This window comes from Oncorhynchus clarkii, chromosome 25 (genome assembly GCF_045791955.1).
Source record: "Oncorhynchus clarkii lewisi isolate Uvic-CL-2024 chromosome 25, UVic_Ocla_1.0, whole genome shotgun sequence".
Lineage (NCBI taxonomy): Eukaryota > Metazoa > Chordata > Actinopteri > Salmoniformes > Salmonidae > Oncorhynchus > Oncorhynchus clarkii.
Window position 1 is genome coordinate 24,347,852 of NC_092171.1, and position 20,350 is coordinate 24,368,201.

A 20,350-nucleotide genomic window follows, 5' to 3' on the forward strand; every position below is an offset into this window, starting at 1 on the left:
ACTGAGGGGTAGCTCAGCACTGAGAGGAAGCTCAGCACTGAGAGGAAGCTCAGGCAGGTAAATGGCACTGGCAGTTCTGGCAGATCCTGGTTGACTGGCGGATCCTGGCTGAATAGCGGATCCTGGCTGAATGGCGGATCTGGAAGATCCTGTCTGACTGGCGGATCCTGGCAGACTGGCGGCTCTGGCTGCTCCGTGCTGACTGGCGGCTCTGGCTGGTCCATGCTGACTGGCGGCTCTGGCTGCTCCATGCTGTCTGGCGGCTCTGGCTGCTCCATGCTGACTGGTGGCTCTGGCTGCTCCATGCTGACTGGCGGCTCTGCCTGCTCCATGCTGACTGGCGGCTCTGGCTGCTCCATGCTGACTGGCGGCTCTGGCAGCGCTGGACAGGCGAAGCGCACTGAAGACCTGGTGCGTGGTGCTGGCACTGGTGTTACTGGGCCGAGGACGCGCACAGGAAGCCTGGTGCGGGGAGCTGCCACCGGAGGGCTGATGCGTGGAGGTGGTACTGGAGAGACCGGACCGTGCAGGCGCACTGGAGCTCTTGAGCACCAAGCTTGCCCAACCTTACCTGGTTGAATACTCCCGGTCGCCCTGCCAGTGCGGCGAGGTGGAATAGCCAGCACTGGGCTATGCAGGCGAACCGGAGACACCGAGCGCAAGGCTGGTGCCATGTAAGCCGGCCCAAGGAGACGCACTGGAGACCAGATGCGTAGAGCCGGCTTCATGACACTTGGCTCGATGCTTACTCTAGCCCGGCCGATACGCAGAGCTGGTATGTACCGCACCAGGCTATGCACCCGCACTGGAGACACTGTGCGCACCACAGCATAACACGGTGCCTGCCCGGTCTCTCTAGCCCCCCGGTAAGCACAGGAAGTTTGCGCAGGCCTCCTACCTGGCGTAGCCATACTCCCTGTGAGCCCCCCCCCTCCTGACTCTCGGGCTTCCATCCGCGTCGCCGTGCTGCCTCCTCATACTAGCGCCTCTCCTCTTTCGCCGCCTCCAGTTCTTCTTTGGGGCGGCGATATTCTCCAGGCTGTGCCCAGGGTCCCTTTCCATCCAATATCTCCTCCCATGTCCAGACATCCGGATTTCGCTGCTCCTGCTTCCGCTGCCTGTCACCACGCCGCTTGGTCCTGTTGTGGTGGGTGATTCTGTTACGGTTTTCTTCCGATGAAGGAGAGGAGGACCAAAATGCAGCGTGGTAATTTTCATACATGTTTAATAATGAATAAACACGAACAATACAAAAACAAGAACCGTAACGTGAAAACCGAAACACCCTATATTGGTGTTATACCACTTACCACCTATACCACTTCAGGCAACCATAGACTTTCCTAGAAAACCCCACTATTCCACAATCCCAATACCTACAAAAAAAACAAGACAAAACACACCACATAATAACTCATGTCACACCCTGGCCTGACCTAAATAATAAAGAAAACACAAAATACTAAGACCAGGGCGTGACAGTAGGAGTGATATATAGAAGATAGCCCTATTTGGTTAAAGACCAAGTCCATATTATGGCAAGAACAGCTCAAATAAGCAAAGAGAAATGACAGTCCATCATTACTTCAAGACATGAAGGTTAGTCAATGCTGTAAATTTCAAGAACTTTGAAAGTTTCTTCAAGTGTTGGCCCAAAAACCACCAAGCACTATGATGGATAAGGATAAGTTCATTAGAGTTACCAGACTCTCAAATAAATGCTTCACAGAATTCAAATAGCAGACACATCTCAACATCAACTGTTCAGAGGAGACTGCTTGAATCAGACCTTCATGGTCGAATTGCTGCAAAGAAACCACTACTAAAGGACATCAATAAGAAGAAGAGACTTGCTTGGGCCAAGAAGCACGAGCAATGGACATTAGACCGGTGTAAATCTGTCCTTTAGGTCTGATGAGTCCAAATTTGAGATTTTTGGTTCCAACCGGCGTATCTTTGTGAGATGCAGAGTAGGTGAACGGATGATCTCTGCATGTGTGGTTCCCACCGTGAAGCACGGAGGAGGAGGTGTGATGGTGTGCGTGTGCTTTGCTGGTGACACTGTCAGTGATTTATTTAGAATTCAAGGCACACTTAACCAGCATGGCTACCACAGCATTCTTCAGCAATACACCATCCCATCTGGTTTGCTCTTAGTCGGACTATCTTTTGTTTTTCAACAGGACAATGACCCAGCACACCTCCAGGCTGTGTAAGGGTTATTTAACCAAGAAGGAGAGTGATGGAATGCTGCATTAGAAGACCTGGCCTCCACAATCACCTGACTTCAACCCAACTGAGACGGCTTGGGATGAGTTGGACCGCAGAGTGAAGGTAAAGCAGCCAACAAGTGCTCAGCATGTGGGAACTCCTTCAAGACTGTTGGAAAATCATTTCAGGTGAAGCTGGTTGAGAGAAGTCCAAGAATGTGCAAAGCTGTCATCAAGACAAAGGGTGGCTACTTTGATGAATCTCAAATATAACATATATTTGGATTTGTTTAACACTTTTTTGGTTACTACATGATTCCGTATGTGTTATTTAATAAATGTGATGTCTTCACTATTATTCTACAATGTAGAAAACTTTTGACTGGTACTCTGTATTTATATTTTTTAGATTTTGGAACTTGCAAAGATCTGATACAGGTCTGATAAACTTTCAGTTTAATATCTGTTTAACATTCCAAGAACCCTATCAGTATGACTTAACGATCTGATAACCTGTGCAACCCTACTGCTATATAGGCTGGCCTGGAACATGACATGCTGCTTTTGCGGCTGGTGTATGTAGTGTGCCTCATTGATTACAGTGGGGGTGTTTCAACTACAGCTGGTGGACATTAAAGAATCAGACATTCAATGCTTGAAGTGTAGTTTTGGCGGGAGCCGTGTGACTCATCAGACTCAACCTATTTTCTCTGCTTTTTTGACGAAGTTTAAAACCTTATGCCAACCTACAACCTGTCAACAAAAATGTAAGGATTCTATTCTTGGCAAAGAACATAGGTTAAATGGCACAAGGTGTAACTTGATATCAAACACAAGGATAACATTGTATTTTTAAAAGCAAACACACCAGTTAGTGCACACCTGAGATGCAAAGTAATGTTTGTTTTTCAGTAAACATTGTTATTTGAATATAACCTCTGAGGTAGCTGACATGGTCTGCCAAAGCACTTTTTAAAATGTTTTATCTTTCAATTAGCCCCATAGTCGGATGTTGAGGCGTGTGTGCTGATTGGTCACCATACATTTGTTTTCCTGGAGGTGCGAGACCTTTTACTGTTTGAATTTAGCTTAAACTTGGTGGTGAGAAATTATATAAGTATGAAAGTACCAGTTTTTTCAACAAGCAAAAATTGCACTTTTTCTGGCATGAACTGTAGGCTATGTCTTTGTTTTTTAGCTGTACCTAGTCTACTCACATCCCCAGTGTAAGCCTGCCTTTAAACAAGTAGCAAATGGGTTTCCCAACAATTACTATGCCTAAATAAAAATCGGGTCACTAAACTCGCTAAAGATAATAAAAAAAGCTTTCTAAGCTTTTTCAAACGGCACAGTATCTTTAAAATGCTGATTGTACAGTGAGAGCACAACAGCCTGACGTTTAGTGACCCCTGATAAACTGTAAATAATGAATGTATAGTTCACCTGGTTGGGCAATAGCCAACTATAGCCATTCAATATATGACACAGGGGAAGCAGGCATGTAGTTGGAGTATCACTATCAAGTCAGATGGTATAGGCTTTGAGATGAGGAATTCCTAAGCAAAACTGTTGCCATAGGGTCAATTCCATGATAACAAGATGCTGAGACTCGGATTTTTCCTTTTAAAATGTATGTCAAACAAAATCCAATAATTGCAATGTTAAACAAACCACACAACTCTGTGCACAGTGACTACTTTAAACAATGTCCTTTGAAAATGTTACAACATTTTGCACTGTTGTTCATGTACATTCGTTTTTGTACAGTTGAAGTCGAAAGTTTACATACACCTTAGGCAAATACATTTAAACTCAGCTTTTCACAATTCCTGACATTTAATCCTAGAAAAAATTCCCTGTCTTAGGTCAGTTAGGATCACCACTTTATTGTAAGAATGTGAAATGTCAGAATAATAGTAGAGAGTGATTTATTTCAGCTTTTATTTATTTCATCACATTCCCAGTGGGTCAGAAGTTTACATACACTCAATTAGTATTTGGTAGCATTGCCTTTAAATTGTATAACTTGGGTCAAACGTTTTGGGGAGCCTTCCACAAGCTTCCCACAATAAGTTGGGTGAATTTTGGCCCCATTCCTCCTGACAGAGCTTGTGTAACTGAGTCAGGTTTGTAGGCTTCCTTGCTCGCACAAGCTTTTTCAGTTCTGCCCACAAATTTTCTATAGGATTGAGGTCAGGGCTTTGTGATGGCCCCTCCAATACGTTAACTTTGTTGTCATTAAGCCATTTTGCCACAACTTTGGAAGTATGCTTGGGATCATTGTCCATTTGGAAGACCCCTTTGCGACCAAGCTTCAAATTCCTGACTGATGTCTTGAAATGTTGCTTCAATATATCCACATAATTTCCTACGTCATGATGCCACCTATTTTGTGATGTGCACCTGACCCTCTTGCAGCAAAGCACCCGCACAACACGATGCTGCCACCCCCGTGCATCACGGTTGGGATGGTGTTCTTCGGCGTGCAAGCCTCCCCCTTTTTCCTCCAAACATAACAATGGTCATTATGGCCAAACAGTTCTATTTTTGTTTCATCAGACCAGAGGACATTTCTCCAAAAAGTACCATCTTTGTCCCCATGTGCAGTTGCAAACCGTAGTCTGGCTTTTTTATGGTGGTTTTGGAGCAGTGGCTTCTTCCTTGCTGAGCGGCCTTTCAGGTTATGTCGATATAGGACTCATTTTACTGTGGATCTAGATACTTTTGTACCTGTTTCCTCCAGCATCTTTACAAGGTCCTTTGCTGTTGATCTGGGATTGATTTGCACTTTTCACACCAAAGTATGTTAATCTCTAGGAGACAGAACGCATCTCCTTCCTGAGTGGTATGACGGCTGTGTGGTCCCATGGTGTTTATACTTGCGTACTATTGTTTGTACAGATGAACGTGGTACCTTCAGACGTTTGGAAATTGCTCCCAAAGATGAACCTGTGGAGGTCTACAATATTCTTTCTGAGGTCTAAAGGCAAAGTCAACTTAGTGTATGTAAACTTCTGACCCACTGGAATTGTGATACAGTGAATTATAAGTGAAATAATCTGTCTGTAAACAATTGTTTGAAAAATTACTTGTGGCATGCACAAAGTAGATGTCCTAACCAACTTGCCAAAACTATAGTTTATTAACAAGAAATCTGTGGAGTGGTTGAAAAATGATTTTTAATGTCTCCAACCTAAAAGTATGTAAACTTCCGACTTCAACTGTAAATGTTCAGTGGACATTGTTAGAAGTTCTTGCGCAACAAAGCCTCGTTCACTCACGCCGCCAAACTTACCCTAGTAAAACTGACTATCCTACCGATACTCGACTTCGGCGATGTCATCTACAAAATAGCTTCCAATACTCTACTCAGCAAACTGGATGCAGTTTATCACAGTGCCATCCGTTTTGTTACTAAAGCACCTTATACCACCCACCACTGCGACCTGTATGCTCTAGTCGGCTGGCCCTCGCTACATATTAGTCGCCAGACCCACTGGCTCCAGGTCATCTACAAGTCCATGCTTATCTCAGTTCACTGGTCACGATGGTAGCACGCGCTCCAGCAGGTATATCTCACTGATCATCCCTAAAGCCAACACCTCATTTGGTCGCCTTTCCTTCCAGTTCTCTGCTGCCTGTGACTGGAACGAATTGCAAAAATCGCTGAAATCTGAGACTTTTATCTCTCTCACCAACTTTAAACATCTGCTATCTGAGCAGCTAACTGATCGCTGTAGCTGTACATAGTCCATCGGTAAATGGCCCACCCAATTTACCTACCTCATCCCCATACTGTTTTTATTTCTTTACTTTTCTGCTCCTTTGCACACCAGTATCTCTACCTGCACATGACCATCTGATAATTTATCACTCCAGTGTTAATCTGCAAAATTGCAATTATTCACCTACCTCCTCATGCCTTTTGCACACAATGAATATAGACTCTTGTTTTTTATTTTTTCTACTGTGTCACTGACTTGTTTATTGTTTACTCCATGTGTAACTCTGTGTTGTTGTCTGTTCACACTGCTATGCTTTATCTTTGCCAAGTTGCAGTTGTAAATGAGAACTTGTTCTCAACTAGCCTACCTGGTTAAATAAAGGTGAAAGAAAATAAATAGATGTAGTAGTTATTGAACTTTTCAATCATTGTTTTTGATTGAAATACACTTTAAATAGTCTCAGTGTCACTCTGTTACTGTGGAATTATAGTCAAGTCAACCTTGTTCGTTCTAAATTGAGGGATGTTATTGATGAGTGAGATCTGGAAATCAGATTTACATCAAATGCAGATACCAAATTTACAGTGCATTCGGAAAATGTTATTTTTCCACATTTTGTTACGTTACAGACGTAACATTTTTTTTAAATTAAATACACATTTTCCCTACACAATACCCATAATGACAATGTGAAAACAGGTTTTAAGAAATGTTTGTAAATGTATACAAAAATTCTAACAGAAATACCTTTCAGACCCTTTGCTTTGAGACGTAAAATTTTGCTCAGGTACATCCTGTTTCCATTGATCATTCTTGAGATGTTTCTACAACTTGATTGGAGTCCATCTGTGGTAAATTCATTTGATTGGAAATTATTTGGAAAGGCAGACACCTGTCTATATAAGGTCCCACAGTTGACATTGTATGTCAGATCAAAAACCAAGCCATGAGGTGGAAGGAATTGGCCATAGAGCTCCGAGACAGGATTGTGTCGAGACACAGATCTGGGGAAGGGTACAGAAACATTTCTGCAGCATTGAAGGTCCCCAAGAACACAGTGGCCTCCATCATTCTTAAATGGAATACTTTTGGAATTTTGGAGGCTACAATATTGACTGAACAAAAACATAAATGCAACATGCATGAATATCAACGATTTTACGTAATTACAGTTCATATAAGGAAATCAGTTACTTGTAAATGAATGAATTAGACCCTAATCTATGGATTTCACATATTTGGGCATAGTCCCACACACTAGGGAGCCAGGCCCAGCCAATCAGAATAAGCTTTCCCCCACAAAAGGGCTTTATTACAGACAGAAATGCTCCTCAGTTTCATCAGCTGTCCTGGTGGCTGGTCTGAGACTATCCCGCAGGTGATGAAGCTGGACGTGGAGGTCCTGGGCTGGCATGGTTACACGTGGTCTGCAGTTGTGAGGCCAGTTGGACGTACTGCCAAATTCTCTAAAACAACATTGTAGGAGGCTTATGGTAGAGAAATTAGCATTCAATTCTCTGGCAACAGCTCTGGTGGACATTCCGGCAGTCAGCATGCCAATTGCACGCTCCCTCAAAACTTGAGACATCTGTGTCATTGTGTTGTGTGACAAAACTGCACATTGTAGTGGCCTTTTATTGTCCCCAGTACAATGTGCACCTGTGTAATGATCATGCTGTTTAATCAGCTTCTTGATGTGCCACACCTGTCAGGTGGATGGATTGTCTTGGCAAAGGAGAAATGCTCACTAACATGGCTGTAAACAAATTTCTGCACAAAATGAAACATGGGACCAATACTTTACATGTTGCCTTTATATTTTTGTTCAGTATAGTTTATTCAACTAGAGATTGAAATAAATTGTTTATTTAAAAAGATGGGCCTGGCTAACATGGACTGTTTTCTCACCTTATTTGTTGGTTATTTACCAGGTAACAAGAAGTGAAAACAAAACTGAAGTAATACTCCTTATTTTACTCAACTTGAGATTGAATTAAATGGTGTTTCTTTGAGAAGATGGGCCTGGCTGACATGAAAAAGACATTAAGTGGAAAGGATCCACACACACCACAGGCTGATTAACAATCTGCACATCTCTTTATTTACAATGCTGGCTGCCATGGTTAACACAAACGCAAGACATTGAATGCTCCCTGAATTGAAAAGTAACACAAATAGGCCTACAGTACCACAGCGAGGTCATACAGGTGTGTGTGTGTGCGTATTAGTCAGATTATCCAGTGTCCACATCAGCACGATTGATCATTCTTTGCCCCCAGTGCATGCTCGCAATCCTCATCTTGTCTCCGTCTCCTCTTCCGGAGGGCCTAAAGCTCTTGGACCGTTACTGAGTACACCCTGGCCTGACACCTGGACATGCCTGGCCCAATCCCACCTGGCCCCCATCTACCTGCCTCCACTGGTTCTTTTTCCCCCTCAAGTCACTGAACCCCACACACCCAGAAACTTGGATTCCATTACATTAGACCATAAGGTTTTGAATGTATGCTTTTATACGGTTTGTAGCTCTATTACAAAAAGTCAAATAAAGATTTGTGCCAACCGGACGTGTGACTTCTTTCCCCAATGATTTCCTATGGCTGAGTTATTTTGTCAGTTAGCAGTTATTCTAGATGAGGCTGAATGGCAACAACACACACACACAACTGCAATACTTGTGAATCTCATTGTTACATGACTGTTCAGTATAATGTCCATCATGAATATCCACCAGTGAAAATATGGATTTCTTGTTTGAATTCATTTAAAAAACAACATGTTTTATTTAACTAGGCAAGTCAGTTAAGAACTAATTCTAATTTACAATGACCGCCTAGCCAGGCCAAACCCGGGCCAATTGTGCGTCACCCTATGGGACTCCAAATCACGGCCAGATGTGATGCAGCCTGGATTCAAACGAGGGACTGCAGTGATGCCTCTTACACTGAGATGCTGTGCCTTAGACCGCTGCGCCACTCGGGAGACAATTAAGGTTTTATTAAAAGGGACATGCATACACAACAAAGGAAGTTTATAAAATAAAGTAATTGATAGGAAAAGCAATTTACTATATAAATTATAGTCAGAGCCTCTCCCCTTTGTTTGCTTAACTGGGGGAATGGGATGGATAACAATAGGCAGGGTGGTGCTCAACAGGCGGAATGTGCACTATGTATACGGAATAGGGTGCCATTTGGAACACACCATCTGTTGATGAAGCCACCTGAAATTAGTGGCTGCATACCAATTGTCCATCTCTCTCCTCATGGATATCCAAGCATTGGCTAGGTGTAAGCATTGGTTTGAGCTACTTTACACCATTGTTAAATCCCTGAGATGAGAAGAAATGTGAAAGTCAATACTGTGGGAGAAGGACAATGTATATTCAGCAATTGTTAATGGTCGCACAGCTTTCAGTCATTAGTAAAAAATAAAATAAAAATGATTTAAAATGGCAAATAACTGACAATTTGTTGCAGTAATAGGTAAGACAATGGATCCAGAGCTGTATAGGTTAAATACGGACTTTAAAGTAACAGGCAGGTAGAGGGGGGATATGGACAGGCACATCCAGGTGTCAGTCCAGGGTGTCCTAAGTTGTGGTCCAAGAGCCTCAGGCCCTCCGGATGGGGAGACAGTGAAAGAGAAAAGATTAGGGTTAGTGAGAGCATGGCTAAGACCATAGTACTGTACACCACATGCACTGGAGGTAGAGAACAATCAATAGTGTTGCTGTGGATACTGGATAATCTGACAAACACACACACACACACACTTGTTTGACCTTGTTGTGATACTTCAGGACTACTTATGTTAGTTTCTGAATTAATTCAGGTAGCCTTCAATGTCCTGCGTTTCTGTTAACCATGGCAGCCAGCATTGTAAATAAAAATACATGCAGAAAGATAATGAGCCTCTGTGTCTCTGGATCCTTCCCCCTTAATTTATTTTTCATGTCAGCTAGGCCCATCTTTTCAAAGAAACACCATTTATTTAAATCTCCAGTTTAGTAAAATAAGGAGCTTATTTTTCCAGTCCTTTTGTTTTTTCACTTCTTGTTACCTTGTAAAATAAGCAACAACCATGGATAACCACAAGAAGAACAAGGTGAGGAAACAGTCCATGTCAGCCAGGCTCATCCTGATTTTTCTCCACAATTTCGATCTAGTCTCACTGCTGCAACTCCCAAACGGGCTTGGGAGGCAAAAGGCAGAGTCATACGTCCTCCGAAACCCGCCCACTTAACCCGGAAGCCAGCCACACCAATGCATCAGATTCCTCTGGTCAGCCTGCAGGCGCCCGGCCTGCAACAAGGAGTTGCTAGAGCGCGATGAGCCAAGTAAGGTCCCCCCCGGCCAAACCCGGATGACGCTGGGATGATTGTGCGCTGCCCTATGGGATTACCGATCACGACCGGTTTTGATACAGCCTGGGATTAAACCCAGGTCTGTAGTGACGCCTCTAGCAATAAGATGCAGTGCCTTAGACCGCTGCGCAACTTGGAAGGCCCTCAGGCCCACCATTTTAAAGAAACACCATTTATTTAAGTAGTTTTGTTCTGGTCACAAAATAATCCAGAAAATTACAATAAACAGCTCCACAATCAGGCAGAAAACGGAATGTTCTATTCTCAGACAGGGCCATCTTCAAAGAAAACATTGAAATGATCTCTATTTCAGCTAAATAAGCAGATTTGTTGAGAATACAAGAAAATCCTAATAATTCAGCTAAAGAGTGCCACATTCATGCAGAAAAATCTGATTGTTCTATTATAGAGTGAGAACAATTTGTTTCCTTGGCTGATATGGCTGCTACTTACAAATAATATAACAGTAAATGAATAGATGACATTCACTGCTATGAGGCCATCTCCAATATAATTGCATAGTTTACACAGACCCACCGTGGACCTTGACAAATGCATCTCTGTCCAATAGTCTGTTTTGCAGTGGTATAAAGTACTGAATTAAAATTACTTGAAAGTACTACTTAAGTAGTTTTTTGGGGGGTATCTGTACTTTACTATTTATATTTTTGACAACTTTTACTTCACTATATTGCTAAAGAAAAGTATGTAATTTTTACTCCATACATTTTCCCTGACACTCAAAAGTACTCGTTGCATTTTGAATGATTAGCAGGACAGAACAATTATGTAATTCACACACTTATCAAGAGAACATCCCTGGTCTTCCCGATTGCCTCTGATCTGGCAGACTCACTAAACACACATGCTTCGTTTGTAAATTATGTCTGAGGGTTGGAGCATGCCCCTGGCTATAGGTACATTTAAAATTCAAAGACAATGGTGCCTTCTGGTTTACTTAATAAGGAATTTGAAAAGATTTACACATTTACTTTTGATACTTAATTATATTTAAAACCAAATACTTTAGACTTTTACTCAAGTACTTTTTTACAGGGTGACTTTCACTTTTACTTGAGTCATTTTCTATAAAAAGGTATCTTTATTTTTACTCAAGTATGACAATTGGGTACTTTTTCCACCACTGCTGTTTTGTCAACGAACTCAATGTATTAGAACACTGGTGGTAACTATATGATCCCAATGTAGCCTAGTAGGTAGCCTAGTAAAACGATGCCCCCCTCTGGTATATTATTTTGCGAACTACCTGGATCCTAGGGGGTTAAGGTTAAATGCGGAAAACACATTTTGGTTGAAAGCATTCAGCTGTGAAACGGACTTGGTATCTCCTTTCACTTCGTTGTTGTTTCCCTGTTTACTACTCAAATATATTGAATTTATTGAGTCAAAGACGAAATTAACTACAATACACTGGTCTGAAATATATTAGCATTACTAGGCTACACAGAACCACGGCGGACACATTGTAAATGTATTTTTTTCTAGGCAACATGCCTAGATCTTCCCACTGGGGCGTGGCTTATGGAGTTCTATGAAATGAGAGCTGGTATGGCCGTATTCTAGCCCAACGAGTTCTCACACGGGTGCCCGATTGCTATTAGTGTAGCAGGGCTGCACGCAAAAGCCATAAAGGCAAAGACGGATGGGCTATCAGCTGATCATAGCCAATGTAGATGATGACCTAGTTACCTAGCTTTGCTGTCGAAACAAGCTAGTTTATACTTGATTTGAGCTTGTTCTGCTACTGACATATGCCTCGACTTACTATCAAGGAGTCGATGTGCCTCCTTCCCAGACCACAAGCAACTAAAATATTCGCAACTCACCGCTCGTGCTGTGCAGAACGAGTGCAGCAGCGCGCTTTTATTTTGAAGGCTAAAACCGGAAGTTCCTGTTTTGTATGCCTGCAGCCGAAACAGTATCTAGTTCCCATCCCATGACTTGTATCATAACAGTAGGGAATGGGGGTGGTCAGCTTGATTACAGCTAAACAGAGACAGGACAGCAATCTTACCACAATGCCAGACGGACTTATTACAAGCAGGTAAAATAAAGAACATTTCGTAGCTATCTTTCTTTGACGTTTCGAGGTTGCCTGATAACATTAACACGTGTGAAACACATCCCCATCGTTGTTTACTTGTTGAAGCCAGTCCTTGTTTTTCCCTGTACCAACCCAGGGGTCCCTTTAACTTAGTTGCAACTATTCACCAAACTATTGTGCACATATTAAGTAATACCATTATGTAGTGAAATAAAAGGTGTCATTGACATGTTTGCCGGATTCCTTTCTTGCTGTTTACCGTTGGGACAGTGTGGAATGATGTTTATTCACGATGTCACTCCACAGTTCTGTTCTTGTATGAATCTTGCACTTTGTGCAATTACTTTTGGTCAATGTCACAATGTTTTCCATCCCAGGCTGTTGCAGAATGAGGTGACAGGCATAGATCTGCAGGTGCCTCTTTACCAGGAGATCCGTGGTACCATGATGACAGGTCATGTGGAGTACCAGATAATTGTGGTGACTCGGCTGGCTGCCTTCAAATCCGCCAAACACAAACCTGAAGACATTGTACAGCTGGTGGTAGGTAGTCACAGGTAGTCGTAGTCCCATGTAAGCTAGGTGGAAACATAAGTATTAGCATCCTGCCCCTGTGCCCCTAATCACCTCAAATTGAAAGTGATGGTGTTGCAGCTACTGCTTGGTCTGAAATTGTGGTAACACTTCACTGTAGCATTCAGTATGTACAGTATGCATTCCTAAACCCTTTATAACAGCTACATAATGCATAATAACATTAAGATTTTGAACAACAACCAAATATACAATTCTAACGGTTAGATTTGAACCCCAAAGCATTGCTATAAAAGCTACAGGCATACCTAGACCCTGCATGTTTTACATGTGTTTTGCAGGTTTCAAAGAAATACAGTGAAATTGATGAGTTTTACTACAGACTCATGGGTCAATATCCGAAGATCACCTTACCAGCCATGCCTCGCAAGGCCCTGTTTGTAGGCGAGGCAGACATCCGGGAGCGTAGGGTGGCCTTTGACGAACTGGTCAAGTTCATCTCCAAGAATTCTACACTTGCTACTTGCCCAGAGGTGTTGGAGCTCTTAGGTAATGTACCACAAAGCACTACAGTAAATAGTATTTTTTCTATAGAGTTTTGGTAAATAACTTGTTTGATTTGCTTGTCTCTGACTGAAACTTGCACTTTCCAACTCATTCACCTACATTAATGCCACCCCTCTATCTTAATGCAAACTACATAGGTCAGAAAATGTTCAACCTTGGGGATTAGTACTAATACTACTGCACCAAACTGTGATATTATTATTTGAACAATGAGGTTACTGTATATCAAGGCAGTCGGGGGTTCAAATTAACATGTATCTGCCTGGCTAGTTATTTAAGAAAAGTATGAATTATTAACCAAACAGAAAAAATAAACAGTACTTCCCTGTAGTGTAGAAGTTGCCTTATTTAATCAAGAATATAATGTCAAAAAGAATATTTGGCTCACAGTTCATATTTCTGTAGGGGCGAAGTCCACAATGGCAGATTCGAAAACTAGGAACGTTGCAGATTGGCAGGACCAGGATAAAGAAGAAGGCTTTAATTTCTTTGAAAGTGAGGAGACCCCTGCTGCTGCGAAAGTAACCAAACATGTTCCACCAGTGAAACCTAGGGAAGAGGAGCAGGAACATGACGATGATGATCAGTACCTTGGACCTCTAGGCAATTTAAAGTAAGAGCCTTGCTGAGGTTGTGTTCATTTTAGATGTTTTTCTCAATGGTTTTGGTATCTTCTCAAATATCTGTATTCTGGATAAAATGGTTGAAAGGGAAAATATAATTTTATGCTGTAAATCAACAACATTTGAAAATTGGGATACTTTCTACAGGCACTGTATGGTATTTAATGCTTTCTGTCACCCTTTCCCCCAGGTGCACGAGGCAGAAGAAGAAAAAGCCTCCACAGGCTAAAGTGGCTACCCAACCTAAGTTATCTCTGTTTGATGAGGCTGAGGATATAGATGACGACTTGTTTCAACCTGCAGCCAAAGACAGTTAGTATAAATATTTAAATACAGATTCTGTGTTCCATTTATTGCTTCCATAGGAACTGCAATAACAATGTCATTAGCTGTCTACAAACAGTGTCAGTGACTGACATCCCGTAAATGAAAATATCAGATCTGTTCCCAAGGAAGCTTGCCTCTTGTCCAATTGAAGTTCAACTCATATCTTCATTGTGCTAACAGGCAACGTTAAGCTGTTTAAGGAGCCAGACTTGATGTGGAATGTGAAGTTGGGGGACCCTTTACTACTTCCAACAGCATACAAGGATGTGGCATCTGCAGATTCAGGACTGGATGAGGATACAGATGAACTTTTCAGGTATACAGTCACAGTTATTTGCGAGACAAAGGGGTTATTACAACATTGTATTAGCCATTCAACATTGTCCTTGTTTCCCTTTTCAGGATAGAAGACAACTTTGACAAGCTCCTCCAGGTGAAGAAAAGTATCAAGGCAAGGCCAGTTCCTGCCCCCAAACCCAAACTGGCCCCAAAGCCAAAACTGCCTGTGAAGCCCTCCTCTCTAGTCTCAGGTGGTAGGGGCCCAGTTGTGGGTGTTCTTCCAGTTGCAGATGAGGTGAAGGATCAAATCGACATTCTCAAGTATATCCAACAAAATGAGTCTACATCTATTGATGATCTGGATCTGTTTTAATTGCCAACTAAATGATAGTAACTGATTAGGACTCATGAAGTTGTTAGCAGGCTACACAGGAAAATAACAGCCTAAAATTCTGCCTATGATTATATTTTGACATTACCCATATTATTCCATCAGGGATGACTTTTGGAAGTCTGATTCTAATAAAAGTCTACTGAACATGTGTAGTTACAATCAGTGCTGGAAATGGGCCTGTGTGGTATCATTTATTTTTAACCATATTGCTTTCCTACTTTTTATACTGAAAATGCTGTATACATTACCATGATTGAGTGGTTCCAAATGCAATGACTTCACAAAGAAATCTAACTCTTTTTGTAATACCTGCACAGTAATTTTGGATTTATCATACTAAATGTCTTGTCAGAACATATTAATGTAAAAAAAATAATTAAACAACAAATTATCTTTTCTCTTTTTTTCACCAAATAAAGTCTACAATTTTACAAAATGGTATGTTTACTTGCATTATTTATTGAAAGCATCCTATATTGAAGTACAATCAGTACAAATTACGTCTGATATTTACCGAATTTGATAACAATTTATTTTCTTTTTTTTTACGTTCCATCCTAAATACTATTGAAAATCAGGTTATGGTGGTGCCCATCTGAGATGTAAATTATTTTGGTCCAGGTATTACTCAGAAGACAGCATTGTCATATATTTTTGTATGCTGGGGCCACCTCTAGGAAGAGCTGCAGGAACACAGTGACTTTCTCCAACAGTCCAGGGCAGAGTTTGTAGTGAATGAATGGCACATAAACCAATACACCACTGAAGATGAATATGGTGACGTAGAGGTACTCTATTGCAGGGTTGTCAATGATAGGTGCCATCACAAGGAAAATCGCTGCCATGATGACCAAGATGGGGATTACAATGGGAACCTGGGTGAATAAACAAAAACAGTGGTACTGTCACAAGACTTGAGAAAGTAGATGGGTCCATTTGGCCAATTGAATTTTAATAAATCAATATTGTGTTGTTCAAAAGGACTCACACCTTTATAAATAAAATAAGAAATTAGATATCCTATGAGACTCACGCTATATGTCCTGGGAAGTTCAGGTTTCTTTATCTTGAGGTAGAGAAGCCCAGACAGAGTGATTGTATAGAAGAACCAGGCTGTAAAACTGGTAATATCAATGCAGAGGGATGGAAGATAAATAAAGCAACAATTTGATAAATGTATTGAGACATTTTGAAGTCAAAGCATAAACTACCTGAAGAAGTTGACAATGCTCTGGAAGTCCCCAGGGATGAGAACCAGAAGTGAGATAGCCGTGGTAAAGATCAGGGCTGGAGAGGGGGTCAGTCGATTCACATGGGCCATGGCAAGAATATCAGGCTGGAGACAAAGACAACACAAATGTTGACATAAAAACTACAAAACTATCTAACTCAACACCTACATCAGACTATGCCAAAGTTTCCTTTTGAAAAATGTCAGTTAAAATTGCCTGTCTCTTGCATGTGTTTCTCACCATGTGTCCCTCTCTTGCAGCCACAAAGCACACCCGGCCACCACTAAAGAATGTTCCATTCAGGGAGCCAAAAGCAGACAAAGCAGCTGCAATGGACATCACCCATCCCCAGCTCCCGAGTACCTTATTCCTGTTAAAGACAACAATGTAATTTGTCATCTCATCACACATTGAACATTTTTTTGAGAGAGGTGTATGGATGGAGTTAAGCTCTCTCACCCCCAGGTGACAGCCACTGCACTCGACAACATCAGTTCTCTGGGCGTCATGGCAGCCAAGTAGCTCACATTGACCAGTAGATAGAGCATGGTTACCATGGGGATGGCAATCATAACTGCCCTGGGCAGATTTACCTGAGAGGGTGCAAGATGGATAAAGATATGTAAAGTCCTTAAGATCATGGAACAAAGGACATTACTTATTAATACAGTGCATTCTTACCTCAGGTCTTTTCAATTCTTCTTTCACATAGTTTAATAAGTTATACAAGCCAGTGACGGGCTAGAGGCCTTAGTAAAAAGCCATCCCTATGGAGCTCACACCCAAGTTCGTACTATCAAAAGCATTTTTTTGTACAGTAACATTCTCCTGTGCAATGTTCACTACTCCTCCAATTACTATAACCATCAGGGCAAATAAGTAGCTTAGCCACCAAGAAGACCACCTGAATTCTCATGGATAAATGTACATTCAAGATTCTGGCCATGGCTACAACCATGATGGCTGCAACAGCAGCACATTTCACTATTAGCTGAAAGGAGAACAGTCTTGGTAGAAAGGTGCCACAGCGTATTCTGAAAAGCTGAGGGGTATTGGTGCGATGCTCGCTGGCTTCACCACTAGTAGGAAGTTAAAGGCCTCAAAGAAGGCAGGGAAAGGTCCATATATTTGAAGGATATAGATGAAGTCCCCACCTGATTCTTTAATAATGGTTCCTAGCTCAGCTTACGAGATTCCTCCCAGCATGGCTACTAGGCCAAACAGGGCCCAAATGATCAGGCTTGCCTTTGGACTTCCAATGTAGGACAGCATAAACTGAGGGGACATGAATATACCCCATCCAATCATGATTCCTGCTACCAGTGAAACAGAACCAACTAAACCCAACTTGCACTTCAGTTGAAGCCCTTCTGTTTCTGTTTTTGCCATGGCCAGCTTACTGATTCAAACAACATGAGAAAATGTTGTCAATGGTCAATCCTTTCTTCTTAAGCAAGACAAATACATACAAAGACCTGGCAAATCTTTGATGCTGGGTGCAAAGTACTTAGTAGTTAATATTAACTTCTCAGGTTGCAAAATGTATATTGTTGTGTCTTTGTTTATAGATGTAAAATGGTACCCATACAGATTACCCCCCCAAAGTGTTTGTTAAAGATTCACCAAATTATTACTGTAACAAAAAAAAGGAGGTCCGATTGACTAGGAGAGTGAGAAAATGGATGCTACTGTATGTCATTGTACACTTGGATAATTCCTTCCCCTGAAGGTCGGAAAGGTTAAGGCCAAGGTTGACCTACAGTATCTCACCATTGTTATATGTGTTGGTCATAAAGCCACATGCAATTGCTGTCAAAAGCCATGTAAATATAAAAATGACAGCCGAGGTCTTTTTAGTGTAGACTTGCCCTCTAGCTAATGACGTAGTTCTGCATACATTTTCAACCATATTTCCATCCTGATTAGTGTATCAGATGCAATTTAAAAAATAGATAAGGGCACACTATATCTCTGTTGGTGGGGTGGTCCAAAGATCAAAACTATTTAGCAGGATGCGATAGAGTAGACTTGTCAGGTATTGTCTCAGGTGATTTGCCTGTATATCCTATACTCTATATTTTTGGTTTATTTCCTGTGAGCTATAACCTCAGTAGTACAAAAAAGAAAACGGCTCATGCTGTTGACGTGAGCCATGACCAGCCTTTCAAAGCACTTCATGGCTACTGATGTGAGTGCTACGGGCCAGTAATCATTTAGGCAGGTTACCTTCACTTCCTTGGGCACAGGGACTATGGTGGTCTGCTTGAAACATGTAGGTATTACAGACTCAGTCAGGGAGATGTTGAAAATGTCAGTGAAGACACTTGCCAGTTGGTCCGTGCATGCTTTGCGTACACATCCTGGCAATCCATCTGGCCCCGTGGTTTTGTGAATGTTGACCTGCTTAAAAACTTCTTAGGGATAGGGGGCAGTATTCGGACGTTCAGGTGACTGTGGTGCCCAAAGTAAACTGCCTGTTACTCAGGCCCAGAAGCTAGGATATGCATATAATTGGAAGTAATTGGAAGTATTGGAAACACTCTAAAGTTTCAAAAACTGTTAAAATAATGGCAGGAGAAAACCCGAGGAGAATCCATCCAAAATAAAAAAAAATAGCTCACCACTCATTGTAATGGCTATCTATGGGAAAATCAATGGAATACCTCCCAGATTGCAGTTCCTATGGCTTCCAGTAGATGTCAACAGTCCTTGGACTGTATTGGCAGTTTTGGATAGAAAACACTTTGAAGTTTCTAAGACTGTTAGAATAATGTCTGTGAATATAACAGAACTGATATGGCAGGAGAAAACCCGAGGAGAATCCATCTGGAATAAACAAATTTGAGATCACCACCCATTGAAAACACTTTTTGTCAGGGTCAGTGACACTCAGAATGTGTAAACCAGTGTTAGTGTTCCTTTGTAATCAACCTGTATGAGATAATAAATATAATGTATTATGTACTCAAAATCAGCACTAATATAAATTCAATGTACAGTTTCTACAATGGAAGTGAATGCATCTCTTTACCTTAGGACGTTTCAGCTCTTCTGTCACATAATTCAAGTTATTCCATCCATCGTAGGACCACAGTCCCTGGTAGAAAGCAATACCTATCGGATTGATGCCCAAGTTGGTCCCATTAAAAGAATCCTCAAAACTTTCTGTTTCCCCTCTGACGAGCAACACCACTCCTCCAATAATTATTACTGAAAGAGCCAGCACCTTGGCCACCGTGAAGAACACTTGCATTGACATGGCGAAACGTACATTCAGACAGTTAACAATGGCTGTCACCACAATCCCTGCTGCAGCCACACACTTCACCAACAGCTGTGGGCATGGACAGTCCTGGTAGAAAGGTGCCAATGCATATTCAGCAAAGCTCAATGAGATCCCAGCCACACTGGCAGGTCTCACAAATATGACTGAGCTGAAAATTAAAATGAAGGCCAATACTGGGCCTGACGTCCGTAGGATATAGATGTACTCTCCCCCCGACTCTCGGATGACTGTCCCCAGTTCAGCATAGCAGAGAGAGCCAAGCACAGCCAGCAGGCCACAAGCAGCCCAGACCACCAGGCTTCCTCCTGGGCTTCCTATGTTGACCAGAACGAATTGAGGGGACATAAAAATCCCAGATCCAATCATAGTGCCAGCCACGAGCGACACAGCGCCAACCAGTCCCACTTCCCGTTTCAGGCTGAGCTTGGGTGATGTGCCATCCAGAACTTCAACTGCTGGGCATCTGTCCTCAACAGGCATGTTTTACCATAGACCAACAAGATATTTGCTGAAGTAAAGCTTTAAAGTCTGTGTCCAAGTCACTTGTACCACCATTGAGTGGGTTAATAATTACAGAAGGAAGAGTGAGTATGACTATTTTACAACCACATTTCAGTGCCAAGGGATTGTTACAGATTAGATAGAGATAGATTTTTGAAAGGGGGGGGGGGGGTTGAGGTCACTGGGGGAGTAAATAAGTACACAAACAAAAATAAATAACTTTATTTTGCACCAATGTCTG

General features: G+C 41.9%; 2 protein-coding genes across 4 annotated transcripts; one reads left to right on the forward strand and one right to left on the reverse strand.

Annotated features, from left to right (window-relative positions):
• The first annotated feature begins 11,901 nt into the window (after positions 1-11,901).
• Positions 11,902-15,526, forward strand: LOC139383832 (HCLS1 binding protein 3). Of its 3 annotated transcripts, none has more exons than XM_071128409.1 (7): positions 11,902-12,366; positions 12,744-12,909; positions 13,242-13,449; positions 13,873-14,080; positions 14,281-14,402; positions 14,598-14,733; positions 14,820-15,526. In XM_071128409.1, exons 1-7 carry the CDS (start codon positions 12,284-12,286, stop codon positions 15,067-15,069), a joined length of 1,173 nt encoding a protein of 390 aa, XP_070984510.1. In that variant the 5' UTR covers positions 11,902-12,283; the 3' UTR covers positions 15,070-15,526. The 3 variants fall into 3 exon arrangements, with proteins under 3 accessions (XP_070984510.1, XP_070984509.1, XP_070984511.1); XM_071128408.1 differs by having other exon boundaries at positions 12,232-12,366; positions 13,858-14,080; XM_071128410.1 differs by having other exon boundaries at positions 12,232-12,366; positions 14,011-14,080; positions 14,820-15,299.
• A 208-nt stretch (positions 15,527-15,734) lies between these two features.
• On the reverse strand, positions 15,735-20,088 carry LOC139384010 (b(0,+)-type amino acid transporter 1-like). Its single transcript, XM_071128637.1, has 6 exons — positions 19,354-20,088; positions 16,782-16,915; positions 16,563-16,692; positions 16,302-16,426; positions 16,124-16,211; positions 15,735-15,965 (listed from the first exon to the last, which is right to left on the reverse strand). The coding sequence occupies exons 1-6, from the start codon at positions 20,086-20,088 to the stop codon at positions 15,735-15,737; spliced, it is 1,443 nt and encodes a 480-aa protein (XP_070984738.1).
• Positions 20,089-20,350: the final 262 nt, after the last annotated feature.

Coding starts and splice junctions, on each gene's coding strand:
- LOC139383832 (XM_071128408.1), top strand. CDS start 12,284: ATGGGGGTGGTCAGCTTGATTACAGCTAAACAGAGACAGGACAGCAAT. Junction 14,081..14,280: donor GGACCTCTAGGCAATTTAAA/GTAAGAGCCTTG, acceptor CCTTTCCCCCAG/GTGCACGAGGCAGAAGAAGA. Junction 14,734..14,819: donor GATACAGATGAACTTTTCAG/GTATACAGTCAC, acceptor TTCCCTTTTCAG/GATAGAAGACAACTTTGACA.
- LOC139384010 (XM_071128637.1), bottom strand. CDS start 20,088: ATGCCTGTTGAGGACAGATGCCCAGCAGTTGAAGTTCTGGATGGCACA. Junction 16,427..16,562: donor CTGCAAGAGAGGGACACATG/GTGAGAAACACA, acceptor CTTTGTCTCCAG/CCTGATATTCTTGCCATGGC. Junction 15,966..16,123: donor AACTTCCCAGGACATATAGC/GTGAGTCTCATA, acceptor TTATTCACCCAG/GTTCCCATTGTAATCCCCAT.